The sequence below is a fragment of the Thamnophis sirtalis genome, unplaced genomic scaffold (genome assembly GCF_051295495.1).
Source record: "Thamnophis sirtalis isolate CommonGarterSnake01/CBP01778 unplaced genomic scaffold, rThaSir2_p1.2 scaffold_4, whole genome shotgun sequence".
Classification (NCBI taxonomy): Eukaryota; Metazoa; Chordata; class Lepidosauria; order Squamata; family Natricidae; genus Thamnophis; species Thamnophis sirtalis.
Window position 1 is genome coordinate 74,517,325 of NW_028261384.1, and position 17,667 is coordinate 74,534,991.

The 17,667-nt window shown below is 41.2% G+C and overlaps 2 protein-coding genes across 4 annotated transcripts in view; one reads left to right on the forward strand and one right to left on the reverse strand.

The window, feature by feature from the left end:
* STK17A (serine/threonine kinase 17a) overlaps positions 1-11,363 on the forward strand; it is a 47,394-nt gene extending 36,031 nt beyond the window's left edge. The window contains exons 5-7 of the mRNA XM_014060927.2: positions 6,366-6,414; positions 6,504-6,680; positions 8,249-11,363. Coding sequence (XP_013916402.2) covers positions 6,366-6,414; positions 6,504-6,680; positions 8,249-8,567 — 545 coding nt within the window. The 3' untranslated portion in view covers positions 8,568-11,363. The remainder of the gene's footprint in view (positions 1-6,365; positions 6,415-6,503; positions 6,681-8,248) is intronic.
* Positions 1-17,667, reverse strand: part of COA1 (cytochrome c oxidase assembly factor 1) — a 120,489-nt gene that overhangs the window by 6,920 nt on the left and 95,902 nt on the right. For 2 of the 3 annotated variants that reach the window (XM_087713131.1, XM_087713132.1), the window contains 2 exons: positions 16,005-16,081; positions 15,237-15,396 (listed from right to left, as the gene is read on the reverse strand). In XM_087713131.1, the coding sequence (XP_087569257.1) occupies positions 15,309-15,396; positions 16,005-16,081 (165 nt within the window). In that variant the 3' untranslated portion in view covers positions 15,237-15,308. Of the gene's footprint in view, positions 1-15,236; positions 15,397-16,004; positions 16,082-17,667 lie in introns of those variants that run through there. The other variant, XM_087713130.1, reaches the window with a different exon arrangement.

Consider the following 17,667-nt stretch of genomic DNA (forward strand, 5'->3'; position numbering starts at 1 on the left):
ACTTGATAGCCCACGCAGTGGCATTAAAATTCTTCCGCAAAGTAAGCTCAGCACACTTATCCTCCGGCTTCATCTTATCCGCCGCATCGCCTGAAACCACCGGAGAGGAGGAAACTAGGGCGGCCACTGGGGTGTCAATGGCAGGCAATTGAATGGCCTGGGCAAAGGTCTGCTCCACGTCATAGTGCCGGCAGTCATTACTCCCTGGAGCAGAGAAATTGGAGGGGCGAGCCCATTGATCGGTCAAGACCTCCAAAAACAGGAGAGGAGCAGGAATTTCCTCCTTGTTAGTTGCCGTGGCAGAGAACATGGCCATGTCAGGATCTCTAGGCGGGGGCACCGAGGGGTCCCCCATTCCAACCTTGGTAGCCACGAAGGCCCACATAAACCGTCAGGGGGGGCACAAACTCCAAGTGCCTCTGGCTAGAGGCTCAGAAACTCTGCTCCTTGGCGGAGAGGCACTTAGCGTCAATAACATCAAAGCACATCTCAGGCACGGCCAACCATCAGGCTGACTGACTGAGCCACGCAACAGTCGACCACGGCGAATGGCAGCTGCAACCTGAGCTTTTCTGAAGAATTTGTACAAAACTGGTGGACTTGTTCGCGACTCCAGCGAATACACAACTTCCGCGGTTCTTCTCTCGCTTCCCGGCCCATAATGCAGAAGGGACCAATGCCTTCAGAAGCAGATGGCTGCCAGCCCAGTCTATGCCTTCCCCCCTCTCCCACTGATCCAAGGGACCCTGAGAAAGATAGTGGTAGAGAGGGCAACATCATCCTGCTAGCACCATATTGGCCCAGACAGCCTTGGTTTGCAGACCTTGTCCAACTGTCCATATCTCCTCGTGGACTCAGGAAGAGATTTCCTTGTGCCAGGGGGTCCTAATCCATCCGGAGCCCCAATGGCTCCATTTTACCACCTGGCACTTGAGTGGAGCCTCCTGAGGGACGCAAACTTGTCATACAAGGTCATCGTGACTATCGAGGCTTCCAGACGTCCATCGACCATGCGGATTTATAATTCCATGTGGTTGGCATTCATCAAATGGTGCAGGATGTTCGACATATCTCCAACCAAGGCCTCAGTTGCCCAAGTCCTTGAATTTCTATAGAAGGGTTTGGACGAGGGTCTTTCCCACTCCTCTCCTTGGTCCTTGCCGGGGATGGCCATTCCCCACTATCTCACCTTCCCCTAGTCAAAAGATTCCTAAAGGGAGCAGCTAAATCCAGCCGCCCCTGGTTCATCAGTTCCACATGTGGGATCTGCCCTTTGTTCTCAGACCCCTGACAGGGCCTCCGGTTGAACCATTGGGAACAGTGCACCTCAGGTTTCTCTCCCTAAAGGTAGCATTCCTAGTTGCCATGACATCTGCTCGGCGCATTTCTGAACTGGGGGCACTGTCATCCAAAGATGATCTCTGCCAATTCCATCAGGATAGGGTGGTCCTTTGACTGGACCCGACCTTCCTCCCGAAGGTCAATTCCCCTTTCCATAGAGTGCAGGAGGTCATTCTCCCTAACTTTTGTCCAGCTCCCTAACACAAGAGGGACCGCCTTTGGCACCGCCTAGACGTCAGCTGCACTTTGCGCATTTATTTCAGGCATACGTCAGCGATCCATCGGTCTGAGGCTCTTTTCATTTCCTTTCAGCCCAGCTCCCTGGGGGCCAGGGTGTTGTCTGCCACTATTGGCTGGTGGTTAAGGCAGGCCATCATCACCACCTATGATTTCATTTTCATTTTTTTTTTCATTTTATTAAGCATTTATAGGCCGCCCTTTTCCCTGAGGGGACTCAGGGCGGCTTACAATAATAGGGGAAGGGAGTGCGGGACAAAACGCAAAAAGAAAATGTGAATAGAAATAATTAGCAATAAAAAACCCAACATTCATTCAACATTCGGGAGGGGCGAGAATAAAGTCTTATCCCCAGGCCTGACGGGATAGCCAGATCTTGAGGGCTGTGCGGAAGGCCTGGACGGTGGTGAGGGTGCGGATCTCCACGGGGAGATTGTTCCATAGCGTCGGAGCTGCAACTGAGAAGGCTCTCCTCCGCGTAGTCGCCAGTCGGCACTGACTGGCGGATGGAATTCGGAGGAGGCCTACTCTATGCGATCTGATGGGACGGAGGGAGGTAATCGGCAGAAGGCGGTCTCTCAAATAGCCAGATCCACTACCATGGAGCACTTTATAGATGGTAAGAAGGACCTTGAAGTGCACCCGGAGACCAACAGGTAGCCAGCGCAGCTCACGGAGGATCGGTGTTATGTGGGCGAACTGTGGTGCGCCCACAATCACTCGCGCGGCTGCATTTTGGACTAGCTGAAGTCGCCGGATGCTCTTCAAGGGCAGCCCCATGTAGAGCACATTGCAGTATTCCAGCCTAGAGATCACAAGGGCTCGAGTGACTGTTGTGAGGGCCTCCCGGTTCAGGTAGGGCCACAACTGGTGCACCAGGCGAACCTGGGCAAATGCCCCCCTGGTCACAGCTGATAAGTGGTGGTCGAAACTCAGCTGTGGATCCAGGAGGACTCCCAAGTTGCGGACCCTGTCTGAGGGGTATAAATTTTCACCCCCCAGCCTGAGCGATGGAACGTCAGCCAAATTGTTGGGAGGAAAACACAACAGCCACTCGGTCTTGTCCGGGTTGAGTACCAGTTTGTTAGCTCTCATCCAGTCTTTAACAGCCTCAAGACCCCGGTTCATCACGTCCACCGCTTCATTGAGTTGGCACGGGGCGGACAGATACAACTGTGTATCGTCCGCGTATTGATGGTATTTTATCCCGTGCCTCCGAATGATCTCGCCCAGCGGTTTCATGTATATGTTAAACAGCAGGGGGATAAGACCGAACCCTGCGGCACCCCATAAGTTAGGGGCCTCAGGGACGATCTCTGCCCCCCCACCGACACCGACTGCGACCTGTCCGAGAGGTAGGAGGAGAACCACTGCAGAACAGTGCCGCCCACCCCCACCTCCTGCAGTCGTCGCAGAAGGATACCATGGTCGATGGTATCGAAAGCCGCTGAGAGGTCAAGGAGAACCAGGATGGACGCGTGGCCTCCATCTCTGGCTCTCCAGAGATCATTGGTCAATGCGACCAAAGCGGTTTCTGTGCTGTAACCGGGCCTGAAGCCTGACTGGAAGGGGTCAAGATAGTTAGCTTCCTCCAAGGTACGCTGAAGCTGGAAGGCCACCACCTTCTCAACAACCTTCCCCACAAAGGGGAGGTTGGAGACTGGACGGTAGTTATTAAGAACAGCTGGATCCAAGGACGGTTTCTTCAGGAGGGGTCTCACCACCGCCGTCTTAAGCGCGGTGGGGAAGTACCCCTCCCGAAGAGAGGCGGTAACAACCGCCTGGATCCAGCCTCGTGTCACCTCACTGCTGTTGGCAACCAGCCAGGAGGGACACGGGTCCAGTATACAGGTGGAGGCACTCACAGCTTGCATAGCCTTGTCCACATCTCCGGAGGCAACATCCTGAAACTCAACCCAGAGATGGTCTGCCAAGTCATTCCCCTGTGTCTCGGCTGGATCTGCGGGGGTGGAGTCCAGGTCCGACCGAAACCGAGCAACTTTGTCCGCCAAGAACTGAACATACTCCTCAGCCCTACCCTGTAAGGGGTCCCCCGTCTCCCTCCTATTTAGGAGGGAGCGGGTTATCCTAAACAGGGCGGCTGGGCGGGACTCGGCGGACGCTACCAAGGTGGCAATGTGTGTTCTCTTAGCTGTTCTTAATGCCCGAATGTACTCCTTGGTGCATGCTGTCAAAAGTGCTCGGTTCGGTTCGGACCTATCGGATCTCCACTGGTGCTCTAGGCGTCTCCTCCGGCGCTTTATCTCCCGGAGCTCCTCAGTGAACCAAGGAGGCCTCCGGGAGCCGCTGATCCGGAGGGGCCGTAGTGGCGCAATTCGGTCCAGAGACTCTGACGCTGCCGAGTGCCAGGCAGCAGCAAGAGTCTCCGCCGAGCTGTGGGCGAGAGTATCAGGAATAACCCCAAGCTCCGTCTGGAACCTTACAGGGTCCATAAGTCGCCTGGGGTGGAACCACCTGGTCAGTTCCTCCTCCCTACGGTGGGGGTTTGGCCTCCGGAAGTCTAGCCTCAGTAGGCAGTGGTCTGACCACGACAGGGGTATGATCTCATTACCCCTCAGACCAAGATCATAACTCCACTGCTCCGAGAGGAATACGAGGTCGAGTGTGTGACCCGCTGAGTGAGTCGGGCCTCGAATTATCTGGGTCAAGCCCATGGCTGTCATGGAAGCCATGAACTCCTGCGCTCCATCAGAGTGTTCACCGAGCGAAGGCAAGTTAAAGTCCCCCAGAACCATAAGCCTGGGGAACTCAACTGCCAGCTCGGCTACTGACTCGAGGAGCGAGGGGAGGGCTGCTGCAACGCAGTTGGGAGGCAGGTACGCTAGTAGCAGACCCACTTGACCCTTGAGGTCCAGCTTCACCAGTAGGGTCTCACACCCGACAAGCTCCGGAGCAGGGATCCTACGAGGTACTAAAGACTCCCGGACTACAATAGCCACACCGCCACCCCTTCCCTGGGCTCTCGGCTGGTGAAGCACCTGAAATCCGTCTGGGCACATCTCTACGAGGGGGACTCCTCCCTCCGTGCCCAGCCATGTCTCAGTAATACATGCCAGGTCTGCCCCCTCGTCTAAAATTAAGTCCCGGACGAGGGGAGCCTTATGAACAACAGACCTGGCATTTAGCGACACCAGCCTGAGACCAGGGTCCTGATTGCTCGTGCCATCTGACCTTGGAGTGGGACTCCTAGGGCCGGAAGGAGGGATCTCTGTGATATAGCGAGCCCTCCTTCCCCGGTAATGGCCTGCCCTAAAGTCCCCGCCGTATCTGCCTCTCCCTGTTATGACCGCAATGCCCCGACCCTCTCCCGTGGATGTAGTTCCCCCAACCACCCCGGTGACCCCCGCATGCCCCGCCAGGTCCTCCGAATCAGTCATACCCAAACTCTCACACAGAGAGTCCTCACTAGAAAGTTAAAACACAAATACAGCAATATTAATAGTAAAAAGTGAGTTCATTCATACCATCCCATACAATTCCATGCACTCACCATACCGTTTAAAATTTGCGCAGCGTGCGAAGATCTTACAAAAAGTCATACAGAAGATATACAGAAGGGGAAGATGGCATTTCTTCCCTTCTTATGCAGTTAGAAAGGTCCCAAGAGTCTAGGCGGTTAAAAAGACCGCCAAAGATGTTTAGTCCGGTTTGCCAACGATGTTGGGGTAGGCAAAGTCTAGGTGGCTGAGATGGTTTCCCTGGGGTGGCAAAAAGTGATGTTGGTCGGGCAGATACAGTTTGTTCGTGCGTGTGGAAGCCCAGGAGATGTAATTGTAGAAAGGGTGGGTAGATGTTAATTGAAGAGGCGGTGAAGATGACAAACCAGCCAAAAGATGAAAAAAGAACCAGTAATGGCCACAGGGGGGAGTCTAAGATAATAAACCAGCCCAAGATGAAAAAAAGTATCAGTAATGGCCACTGGGGGGAGTCTAAGCTCCAAGTACCCTGCCTTTCCAGAGCAATGGCGTCCAATGTAAAAGAGTCCAGTGAATAGCTCTGTCGGACGTGGCTCTCTTGAGGCTATGAAGCCTCAGATCAGACTCCTCCTTCGGGGATCACTGCCCATTCCATGCGGAGTGCCATCACTATGGTGGCATGGGCCACCAGAGCCTCGTTCGAGGACATTTGCCGGGCGGCCACTTGGTCATCCCCGACTCCCTTTATCTGACACTATCATCTTGATATTTTTGCATTGGTCGAGGCGTCCTTTGGATGCAGGGTTTTCCAGCAGTAGCGACCGCCCCTTCCCCAGGGTCTTAATTCCCTCCCTGGGACCCAGCTTGGATACATCCCAACTGTAGCTCCTCCCACCATCTCTACTGGAAAAAGAACATAGTGGGAGTAGTGGGAGGGGCTACATCCCTCCCTAGTTCAGCAATATATATAGCTAGTCAGGAGGGGTGAGGGGTGGTTGGGTGGTCTGTTTCTGTTCTGTCTTACAGCTTTTGTCATTCAACCTCAAGGGAACTGGGAGCCAACAGGGAAAGGAGGATACTTAAAGAAATTTCCCTCAGTCTTTGGACCAATCAGGTTTTGACAAAACGCAATTGTAGCCCCTCCCACCACTCTACTGAAAAGACACATTCAGATAAGGACCAATGTTCTTTCTGTTTATCCTTTTCACATTATTATACTGTTTCAGTTCTCAGTGCCAAGGATTTGTTTCCACCAACTAGATTGCATGTCAAAAGAAATACAAACCACCATCTCTTTGCCATCTCCTTGCTGTCTTCTTTGTAACTTAATTGTATTTTTTTTTCTAATAGCTCCAGAAATTCTAAGCTATGATCCAATCAGTACTGCAACAGATATGTGGTAAGAAAAACTGTTTATTGAAATATTAATTCAAAACCACATATTTTTTTCTAATGAAACATATGTTTTTATTTTCTTATTCTATTTAGGAGCATTGGAGTATTAACATATGTCATGCTAACAGGAGTATCACCTTTTTTGGGGAATGATAAACAAGAAACATTCTTAAATATATCTCAGATACATGTAAATTACTCTGAAGATTTTGATTTTGTATCTGAATCTGCAGTGGATTTCATCAAATCTCTTTTGATTAAAAAACCTGAGTAAGATCTATTTCAGTTATTTTCTTCATGAGTATTAACCTATGCATATGAAAAATAGGAATTGAAAATGTAAATGATTAATGTTTGTTAATGTTTAATGTTTAATAAATTTATATGCCGCCCAATCCCGAAGGACTCCGGGCAGCTTACATAAAAAACAATTTAAAAGAATACTAGAAAAGTTAAAAAATAGAGACAAGGCAAGTTAAAAGACACAACATGCACTCAACCTTGGTGGGGCTGGACCTCATTCAAGAGGTCAACAGCCCCAGGCCTGCCGGAAAAGCCAGGTCTTAATAGACTTCGGAAGGCTGTGAGACTGGGGAGGGTCCGGATCTCTGGGGGTAGATCATTCCATAGGGCCGGGGAAGCTAAAGAGAAGGCCCTCCCCCGAGGAGCCGCCAAACAACATTGTCTAGTTGACGGCACCCAGAGAAGGCCCATCCTGTGAGATCTTATCGGACGCTGGGAGGTATGTGGCAGAAGACGGTTCCGTAGATATCCAGGTCCTAAGCCATGTAGGGCTTTAAAGGTGATAACCGGCACCTTGAAGCGCGTTCGGAGACTGATCGGGAGCCAGTGCAGCTCGCGGAGAATAGGTGTAACATGGGTGTATCTTGGTACACCCAATATCGCTCGCGCGGCTGCATTCTGGACCAGTTGTTGTCTCCGAACACTTTTCAGGGGCAGCCCCATGTATAGCGCGTTGCAGTAGTCAAGTCTCGAGGTGACAAGAGCATGAGTGACCATTTGAAGTGCCTCCCGGTTCAGGTAGGGCCGCAACTGGTGCACCAGGCGAACCTGGGCAAAAGCTCCCCTGGTCACAGCTGACAAATGGTGTTCTAGTGTCAGCTGTGGGTCCAGGAGGACACCCAAGTTGCGGGCCCTCTCTGAGGGGTGTAAGATTTCACCCCCCCAGGCTTAGAGATGGAGTATCTGGACTATCCTTGAGGGGCAACATCCATAGCCACTCGGTCTTGTCAGGGTTGAGTGCAAACTTGTTCATTCCCATCCAGACCCTGACAGCTTCCAAGCACTGGCACATCACTTCCACCGCTTCACTGAGTTGGCACGGGGCGGACAGATACAACTGGGTATCGTCCGCATATTGATGGTATTTAATCCTGTGCCGGCGAATGATCTCACCCAGCGGCTTATGTTATGTACTCTTGGCTTAATAATATATTTCACAATGTCATCTCATGTGATTTTGCATTAGCAGTGGATTTAGCTGGACTTGAATAATTCTGATGATTAAACTGGAAACATCAAATTTATAGTATATGTAATCTAACTTTTCTGGAGGGAGATTCACAGGTTGGTATTCAAGTCTACTGTAATATGATCTGTTTACTTCATCCTAAAATAAAAATATAAGCCCTGATGAAAATGTAAGTTTTAAAAAAAGAATATGACTATTTGCAATAGATTGTGTTCTATTATTTGGAAAATATGGTTCATGTGAAGTTGAAATATTCTCAAAGCTAACAGGATCCTAGAATGTGATTTTAAGCCTTAACATTTTGTAGCTAGACTCTTTAAGTCAATTTCTTTCTTTTTCCATTTAGGAAACGGGCAACTGCAGAAGAATGTTTGCTGCATTCTTGGCTGGCTCAAACTGATATTCCTGATAAAATAAACTGTATTAAAAACACAGAAGATGAATCAAATGTTGTTACTGTAAATGAAGTCTATACATCTGAAAATTCTACAATTGGAGAAAAAACAGAAGAACCAGTAGTAAAAGAGGAGTTTATTTTAATGGCGTCCTATACACTGGGTCAATGCAGGCAATCAAAAAAAGATAAAATTGTTACACACAAAACTATTTCAAAACTATTTAAATTTAAGGAACCATTTCTCCATGAAATACCTGGAGTTTACTGAAAATACTGAATACCTGCAATTGCCTGAATTATAGCTTGTTTTTGCTTTGAGCCTTGTAAGATTGTCTCTTTTTTCTTAGATCAGTTATGTACAGCAAATAAAATTCATATAAAAATATTCTTGTAGAGGAAAATGTTAAAAATCATCTGCCAAATACCTTAATTTTCTATGGAATTGATATTATTGGAAATACTTAACACAGAGAAAAGCTGAAAACATTAATTCTAAAATATCTAATACATGCAAAGCAATGTTTTAGATATTCTGTTTAATTATTTATTCATGGTAGATATTTGAGTTGTCTGAATAAAACTTATGTATGTATATTTTCCTCAAATGCATAAAATAATAAGTTAAAATTTGAATGCTAGTATATAAGCTTATTCAGTTTCCAGATTTCATAATATAATATTATTTCTGATAAATGCCTCTACCTGTAATCCTAACTTTAACGTTAATGTTTGCCATTGGGAAAAGAGGATGTTCTTTTGAAATATGTATATTAGTTTTGGTATTTAATCTATATAATTATCATTTGGTGACCAATATATTAGGAAAGAAATACAATGTACTTTTAGTTTCTAGTATGTTTAGATAGATTTGTACCTAAATTGGCCAGTGGCCTTTTACTGGTCCTATTTAAACTATTCATCACTAAGTAAGAAATAATTTTTTTAGCTTTATTCCTAAATTTATTTTACTTCTACACTCCTAGTTTATCAAGATGTTTTAGCTTCCTTAAAAAAAAACCTGCTCACAGGAATAGGTATAGGCTGTTTTTCTTTACTTCGCAGATTATTTTTTTTCTATGTAGTTATAAAGAGATAGATGTATTATAACTCAAAGAATGAAAGACCCCAAAAACTCATTTATATGCAGAATGTACATCATGCAGTTTATCTACCATCATTCAATTACTTCTTAAAATTTGTATTCTACATGAAAAGTGCTTTATTTCTAATAGATTTACTAAGTTTTGGGAATAATATTAAACATTTATTTCAGAACCATGTTTAGATTATATGATTCAAGCCATATAATAATTTGATTAAGTTTCTGTAAAATTTCAACATTTGTGCACTAGAAAATTTGAAGAAATGTTCAATATGAAGATAGTTTATTAATTTATATTAAGTATAAATGCAGGTTTCTGACTCCATACTTCTTTATAAGAAATTGTGAGGCTCTAGCAGTGCTTCTTATAAGTTAAAATGGAATTTCGAGGGAAACATTGATTTTCTGTTTATTATTAATTAATGCAAGATTTGTGTTTTGTATATCCATATTTCAATTCAAGTGCATTCTTAATATGTATTGTTTTGTTAGCTCGTAATTGTAAATCTGAAAGGAATTAAAGGCTTTTACAATTATGAGTTATGTATACACAATGAAACCATGCTTTATTGTAGCTGAATAAAGAGGATGTCTGTTATTTTCAGTTGCATATTAAATTGAACACTCTGTCAACCATAGTAAGATCATTACACAAATGATATGAATTATGTTGTTTGTATTATTTTTGTTACTCTGTGATTATAGAATGATGTAAATTTACTTATGACTGCAATGGAGCCTGCCCATTATGATTGCATGTTACAAGACAGCCTCACTATACAGTCCCTTTCCCTTCTCTCCCCGAAGCGCTCATTAAAAAAATAATCATTTCTTCTAGACAGCTCCTAGTTAGAAGTATAGATAAAAACTTGCACTCTGGATACTTTGGTCATAAATGCAGCATAGTCAACAGAAGAAAACTCCTTTAGAATACAGGAGTACCTTTATAAAGAGTTAAGAACAGTAAATAAGTGCCATATCTTTAAATAGCTTAGCAATTTTACAAATTGTGATAAGTGCGCTATGATTATATATGCCCTTTAAATTATAGCCCAGTTAGGTTCTTCCATTGATCAATACAAACATTATTTCTTTAATGTGGTAAACTGGTTTTTCTGGTTTTTTAATGATTTTTAGAAATTTGCATATCATATTTTTTCTTCAACTCTTCAAAGAATATTCATAACATTTTAAGGAAATGTTCAATTCTGAAATTGTTTTCTGCTTTCCAGTTAAGAGAAAATTGTCATTCCATCCCAAAAAGTTTCTATTAAATAATACTAAAGTCTTAATTGCTCCATACTTTTGCTATGCCTTAGTTGAAAAAGTATCTCCATCACTAATAATAGCAGTATTGCTTTACTAGCATAGTCATGAAAGCCAAGAGTTTACTTTCATTAGAGGCAACTTTTTGGTAGTTCAACACTCAACCATGCATTTACATATTAACTTTCACAAAATCAATGAGACTATGCCAAGCTCCTAATTGACTTTGCAGATGTGCCATTTGTTACATCAAATTTATTGCTATAACATGGAATAGTTCTTTCCTTTAGTGCATACATTTTGTATTTGAAAATTTTGTTCTCTGAGCCATTAATATGTAATTGGAATTCATTTAAATTCACAAGGAATCATCTTATTGATTTAAAAGTTTAAATTCCACGCCCCTTTTCCTCAGCAAAGTTTACTAAGTAGTTCTCAATTATAAAAATCACTATTTTTTGTTCATAACTAAAAATTGGGGCTCCAAAACTGTATTTGATTTGTAATTGAGATAATGATTACACTGAAAAACATTAGCAGTTTAAATTTAAGAATTCATTTCCAGAATATTAGCTATGCTACTCAAACTCTTAAACGAGAATTCAATATTTTTTCTGATATGTATGCAATATCTTTTTTTCCCATTTTGTAAGCAATATCAAACCATTGTTAATAAAGGGATTTGTTTTATTAAAAGCATTGGTTCTCTAGTATATTCCATGGAAAGCAATGCAGTGTGATCAAATTCTTCTGGACAAAGATTTTACACAAGTAGTTAGTTTCTGGTTTAAAAAGTAGACACTGTTTAATATGAGATCTATTTCTTCTTAGTTTAATTATGTCCTTAAGATATAGTGTAGTGTCACAACTAACAAAGTAATGTTCACAGAGGCAGATCAATATTAGGCTAATAAAGGCATAATGAAGGAACAAAAGCAATGTGTCTTTTTCCCAAGTACTGTGTCCTCTTTGAACAAAGAAAATAAACAATGTTATAAATTATACTAGTGGCTCTCAATTACCCAAAATATTTTCTGAGTAAGAATAGATATGGAACAAAATAACCTTATTTCCAATCAACATTAAGAGAAGTTGGCAAAGGCTAGCAAATATTTCCAAGGCAGAAAGGATAGCTTACCATTGTTCCTTCAGCTCAGATTTATAAATTAACTTTCATTTAATGACAATAGAATATGGATATGTGGGATGATGCAAGGTTTGGAACCTCTCCATTCCTGTATAACATCTGTTGCAGGGTAAATTTATTGCCTTGGGGTGAAGTATTTGTGTGCTTATGAACACCAATTACATATCTCCACCCTGACAAAGCTGTTGATGCCAGGCTTCAAATGTCTAGAAAAATAAAAGGAACCTCGGCAAGATGGAGTGGGCCTAAATTTTGTGCTTCTGGATCTGAGACTTTACCATCTTTTTTACTAGAGCTACTCCAAACAGACATGATGCACAATCCTTCTAGACTACTGCTTAAGGAGGAAGTGACATTCATGGTTGGGATGGCTTTTGAACATGTTTATGTTGTGCACCAGTTGCACTCTTTTCTGGATTCTCAGACTCTGCTCACTCATGCCCTGTTCACTTCTGTAATGTGCTCTATACATGGGATTGCTCTTGAAAAATATCCAGCAGCTTAAAATCGGTGCAGAATGTAGCTGCGTGCCCCTAGGATGTGTCAATTTCCCCAGTAAACAAGGAAACATGATGAGTTAATTCTACTTTATTATATGACTAAACAGATCTTGTTAATCTGAAAGCCCAAACCTTCTGCCATCTCTTCACAGATCAACATAATCCATCAAGTCTAGCACAGGGTTATGCTGTGGGTCTTAGCTACTAACAGTTTCTTCTGATGAGACCCAGACAGCATGCCTTTTCTGCTATGGCCCAGCCCTCTAGAAAATCATCTCTCCCCAAAGTGAAGTGAGCCCCTTTACGGCTATACTTTCAGAAAACATAGTTTTTTTCAATAACCTTGGGGATCCCTTAGCTAGCCTGCGCAATGGTTACGCTATATTTAGATGGATGTTCTTCTGCAATCTTGGTTTTATTTTAAAATGTTAATGTAACATTTTAACTGTTGTTTATATGTTGCCCAGAGTTATATTTTGTGAGATGGACAGTAATATCAATTTGTTACATAAATGTGAGTCTGCCTATAGAACTATCTGAATAAAACAGGTTTTACTGTCTAACTTTACATAATTTAGGAGATCAGTGCACTCAATAGTTATTTAAACTTGGATACTTAGAGGTAAGCATATGTTTGTAAATATGATACATGGTTGATGTTAGCATGGAGGACAAGTCCAAAACTTGCTAAAATGGCAATTTAGTACACTTAACATTCCAATTTTTTCCCTCTTAGGACAATTTTTATGTGCCCATACATACACTATATTGCCAAAAGTATTCACTCACAACTGCTTCTGATTATGTAGATGGGTGAGCGAATACTTTTGGCAATATAGTGTATATGTGCATTTGTGTAAAATATTTTCAAGTGCGCTAAACTTTTTTCTTCTAAAACTTACTTGATTTACAACCATTCATTTAGTGACTGTTCGAAGTTATAATGGCCCTGAAGAAGTGATTTTTGACAGTTTTTCACAGGACCACTGCAGCATGCTCATGGTCACATGATCAAAATTCAGATGCTTGACAATTGGTTCATATTTATGATGGTTGCTGTGTCCCAGAGTCATTTGATCACCTTTTATGACAAGCAAAGTCAATGGGGAAGTCAGATTCACTTAACAACTTCAGTGATTCACTTAACAGTTGTAGCAAGTAAGGGTGTAAAAAGGGTAAAATTCACTTAATAGTCTTAGCAATAGAATTTTTGGGCTATACATTGTATGATACATAACTACTCAGAATGTATTTATTAAGCATATTTCTATTTCACCACAATCCAAACAAAGACTTGAACCTCTCCTGAAAGTGAAAAATCTTTCAGAGCAAGTCTGTTATTAATATAGTCTATGTCTTTGTTAGGCATTCAAAATCTTATTCATATTATTATAATAAATCCTGCCTATTAATTATGGAAGGACAAGGCGACAATATAGCAACTGAATAGTGTACAGTTGTGTTGGAAGCACCAAAGCACTTCTGGGTTGAAAGGGCTGAACGGTAATATCACTGTTGCCCAGGGAACACACAGTTGGGGACTCCTTTCATGTCCCCATTAAGATCCCACCGATGTGGTACCCATCTATGTACTTTTGGTCTTCAGCTTTTGAACTGTGGGTCAACAGGAACTGGAGAATATGATGGGAGTTCACCCTACCTCATGGAAGCAACTGGGTCACGAATGTGAATCTGCCAATCATCAGTGTCCTAACCATGTGAGCCACCGCACTTCTAGCAATTGAATTGGTTTTTTTAAAAAGAAACTGTATGAACCATATGCTAAATACTATATTTCAAAGGTTCTTGGCTATTCTTTGACTATAGAGTGCATTTTAGTGCTGAAGACAAATAGATTTTATTTGTTTTTAATTTTTATTTGTTATATTGTATGCACTTTCCCTTCAAGAGCTTAATTGCATTAAGAAGAGATAGCATCGTCTCTTCTACTTTTTTCACATTACATTTGTGTGAAGCAAGTTGAGCTGACACAGCATGATGGCCCAAAATTATTCCATGAATTCCCATGGCTGAGTGTCTCCTGCTAAACTACACTGGTTCATTTATAAGACACCTGAAATCAAACATTATTTAGAGAAAGCATTTGGGATATTACAAAAGTATATAAGTACAGCACTTTTCGGCTACTAATTAAAGCGGTCATTCCTTTTTCAAGCTCCCTCATCAGCCTAGAAAAATATTTGATAATTTTAATAACCTATCCTATTAACATGATTTAATATCTTTTTTCAGGCATCCAGAGAATAATGCAGAAAAGCATAGTTGCTTCAATGAATAGTAAGCAGGTGCTGTGCTTGGGCAAAATATTAAACATTAATCCCAAATTATTTTTAAGTATACACAGCCCTAATACCTTGGGAATATATGTAAATTATTTTAAACTGGACAGGATATAAAACTCCAAGCTACTTAAAATCTATATATACCTTTTATTATCCTTCATCTGCTTTAGTTTAAACCCCAAAGAGTCAATTAAGCAGTGTCACTGTGGCGCCCAGGAAGTATATCTCCTCAGTGATGGTTCCTGCCCAATGGAATTACATATAAATTGTACTTCAATGTCTTAATGATTGACAAATGATGACATATTTGTGGTTTTTTTTTAAAAGAAAAATAAAAAAGTTCTGTTTCATAAAGGAATTACATATAGCCATAGAGATCTGTATTGCTTTTACTCTTTTGACTCTGCAAATTGTTAAGGACTTGGTTGCAAGGATGATGGCCATGTGTACCCCATGATGTTTTTTTTTTTAAATTCTGTCTTCTATTCAGCTACATTTTTGTCTCTCTGTAATTTTATTTTACATTTTTTTACATTTGTAATTATAAGTCTTTAGAGTAGTTATGAAGGCAATTAAACTTTAAATAATAAATAAATGGTTCATATGTTCTGGTTGTCTGTAAGAATGTTTATTGGATTTGAATATACTAATACAAATAATAATAATAATTCAGTTCTACATATTACGTATTTTATCCAGAAATAGTCTTCATAGAAGAAACATACACTGGAATTCTGTGGCCATTGCAGAGCTGTAGCGTGACTTCCTGTAGACTCCAGCTAACACAAAAATTTGTTAGAAAATATGTAGTTGAACATGGTAGAAATATAATAGTTAAGATTTTAACCTAGAATAGATTCATTGCTGCAGTCCTCCCAATACATCATTTGTTTTATGTCTTTTAGGTAAATACTATTAAGGATAAACCATTATTTTATTTTTAAAAAGCTTTTAACTTGTTGATATTTCTAGTGAACTATGTTTTTTTTAAAAAAAATTACTTATTTTTGTATTCCCCAATTTGGTTTCCAATGAGTAAATATCTACTGTCTGAGGAAACTATATAGACTAGATGCAAATCAGTGAAAACGTACACTAGTAAGTGGATGTAGTATAACTTTACATGAATCACTTTTGGAAACTTATATTAGCAACCCAATTAACAATATGTCTTTATTTACATCAGCATTTTGTACTGGTTGATACAGAAATGGATTGCAAGTTATACACAGTTCTTTATTTTATCAGTTTCATTACCCATTTGTTTTAATCAAACTGCAATATCTCCTCTAAGGCTATTAAGTATAGTATGATAGAATAACTATCATACACAGTATGGTTGTTCAAATATCCAACAATTTTAAAAACATGATCTTTTAAAACTTACCTGTTGAGGGAAAAATCCATTTCTGAATTAACATGAAGATAACCACCTGACTTTTTCCCAGATACTGGTATTTTTACCTATAAAAGAAATCCTTCTCGTAAACTTTTGCAAATGTCCATTCTTTTGAAGAATGTAGATTTAATTCTTAATATAGATTTAAAATCTAGTGTCTGAAAAATCATAAGCAAAAGTTATCTTCATTCAATCTGATATACCACAGACACCTCTTTAATATGTATGCATTGAGATTATATGCACATTATCTGGCAGAACTATAGACTTTATTTATTTATCATTTCCCATTTGTTCACTCTAATAAACAACCCCAAAACAGAATACTTCTCATGACTGGAGTGAGGACTTCTAGTTCTACAAAAACTGTATAGGATAGATAGATGATAGATAGATAGATGATTGATTGATTGATTGATTTAGCAACAGTGATTGACCACTGGTTTCCACCCGTACAATTGTTGCAGCATTCTTATGATCACATGATCAAAATTTGTGTGCTTGGAAGAAGGCGGGGCTTAGCAGTGAGAAGACGGACTTTCAGGATCTCCCTGAATCTCCTTCTATTCCGAAGCATCTGGACGGTCCCTTTTTGGACCCAAGCTGTCCTGGAGAGATAATGAAAGGTAGGAGGAGACCCAGTGGTCCCAGAGACGTTCGCAAAGTCTCTGGGGACCTGGAAAAACCTCCTTTGCCAGTGACTTCCGGATTAGCCACAAGGCTAATTGAAACTGCAGGCAGCCCTAAAGAAAGAGAAAGTGTTTTCAGCTGGTAAGGATATTTTATTATTTAGAGAGAACGGACCGCCTAAAAATTTAAACTAATTTAAAGAACAGAAGAATCTAGCGGCGATTTTGAACTTTTTAATGGCTTTGGACGGTGGTTTTAAATGTTACTCACACGGATAATGGATAGATTACTCCAACATCTCCTCTGATCTTCCGCAAATGGGCTGTAAACCAATTCATTATAATTTGGCTGTTTACATCTTGACACTTTTATTGCTTGGCAGTATTGGCTTAAGATCTGATAAGATTGTACAGCTTTTAGTCTGCTTTTACATGTAAATACTTCAGAGCTCTTAAGAAAAAATACTAACTACGTATAAACATGGCGTCTATTCAAGTGTCTATTAAAGTGATTTCTTCAGCACTACAGAAATTGTCTGACACACAAGATAGAATTCAGAGAAAATTGGATTATTTGGTGTTTTTGGCAACAAAGTATGAGGAAAAAACTGAGAATGCTTTTCAAATACAAAACAAGGATGTCGGAGATAAAGATTCTGAATTTGTTGATATTCGGGGTAACTGGTTTACTTCTGAGGGAGGAAAGAATGGAATGTTTGAAGAGGAGGCAGACACACAGAAAATTTATTTCAAAAGACAGGGCGCAGGAGGAGTGAGAAGCACTAAAGAATTCATACTTTATGAAATACCATCTGCAAAACATTTGATACCACTACTGAGAATTAAAGACAAGCTGATAAAGGAAATAAAGAGAGGGCGGCAACATTATATGAGAGGCTTTACAAACAAAAAGGTGCAAAGATTTCTTCGTATGGACTTGCTCATAAAGATATTTGGAGAACTGGACCCACGAATGGCAGCAGATATAAGATTGTTCTGTTATTGGAGAGATACAGGCTGAT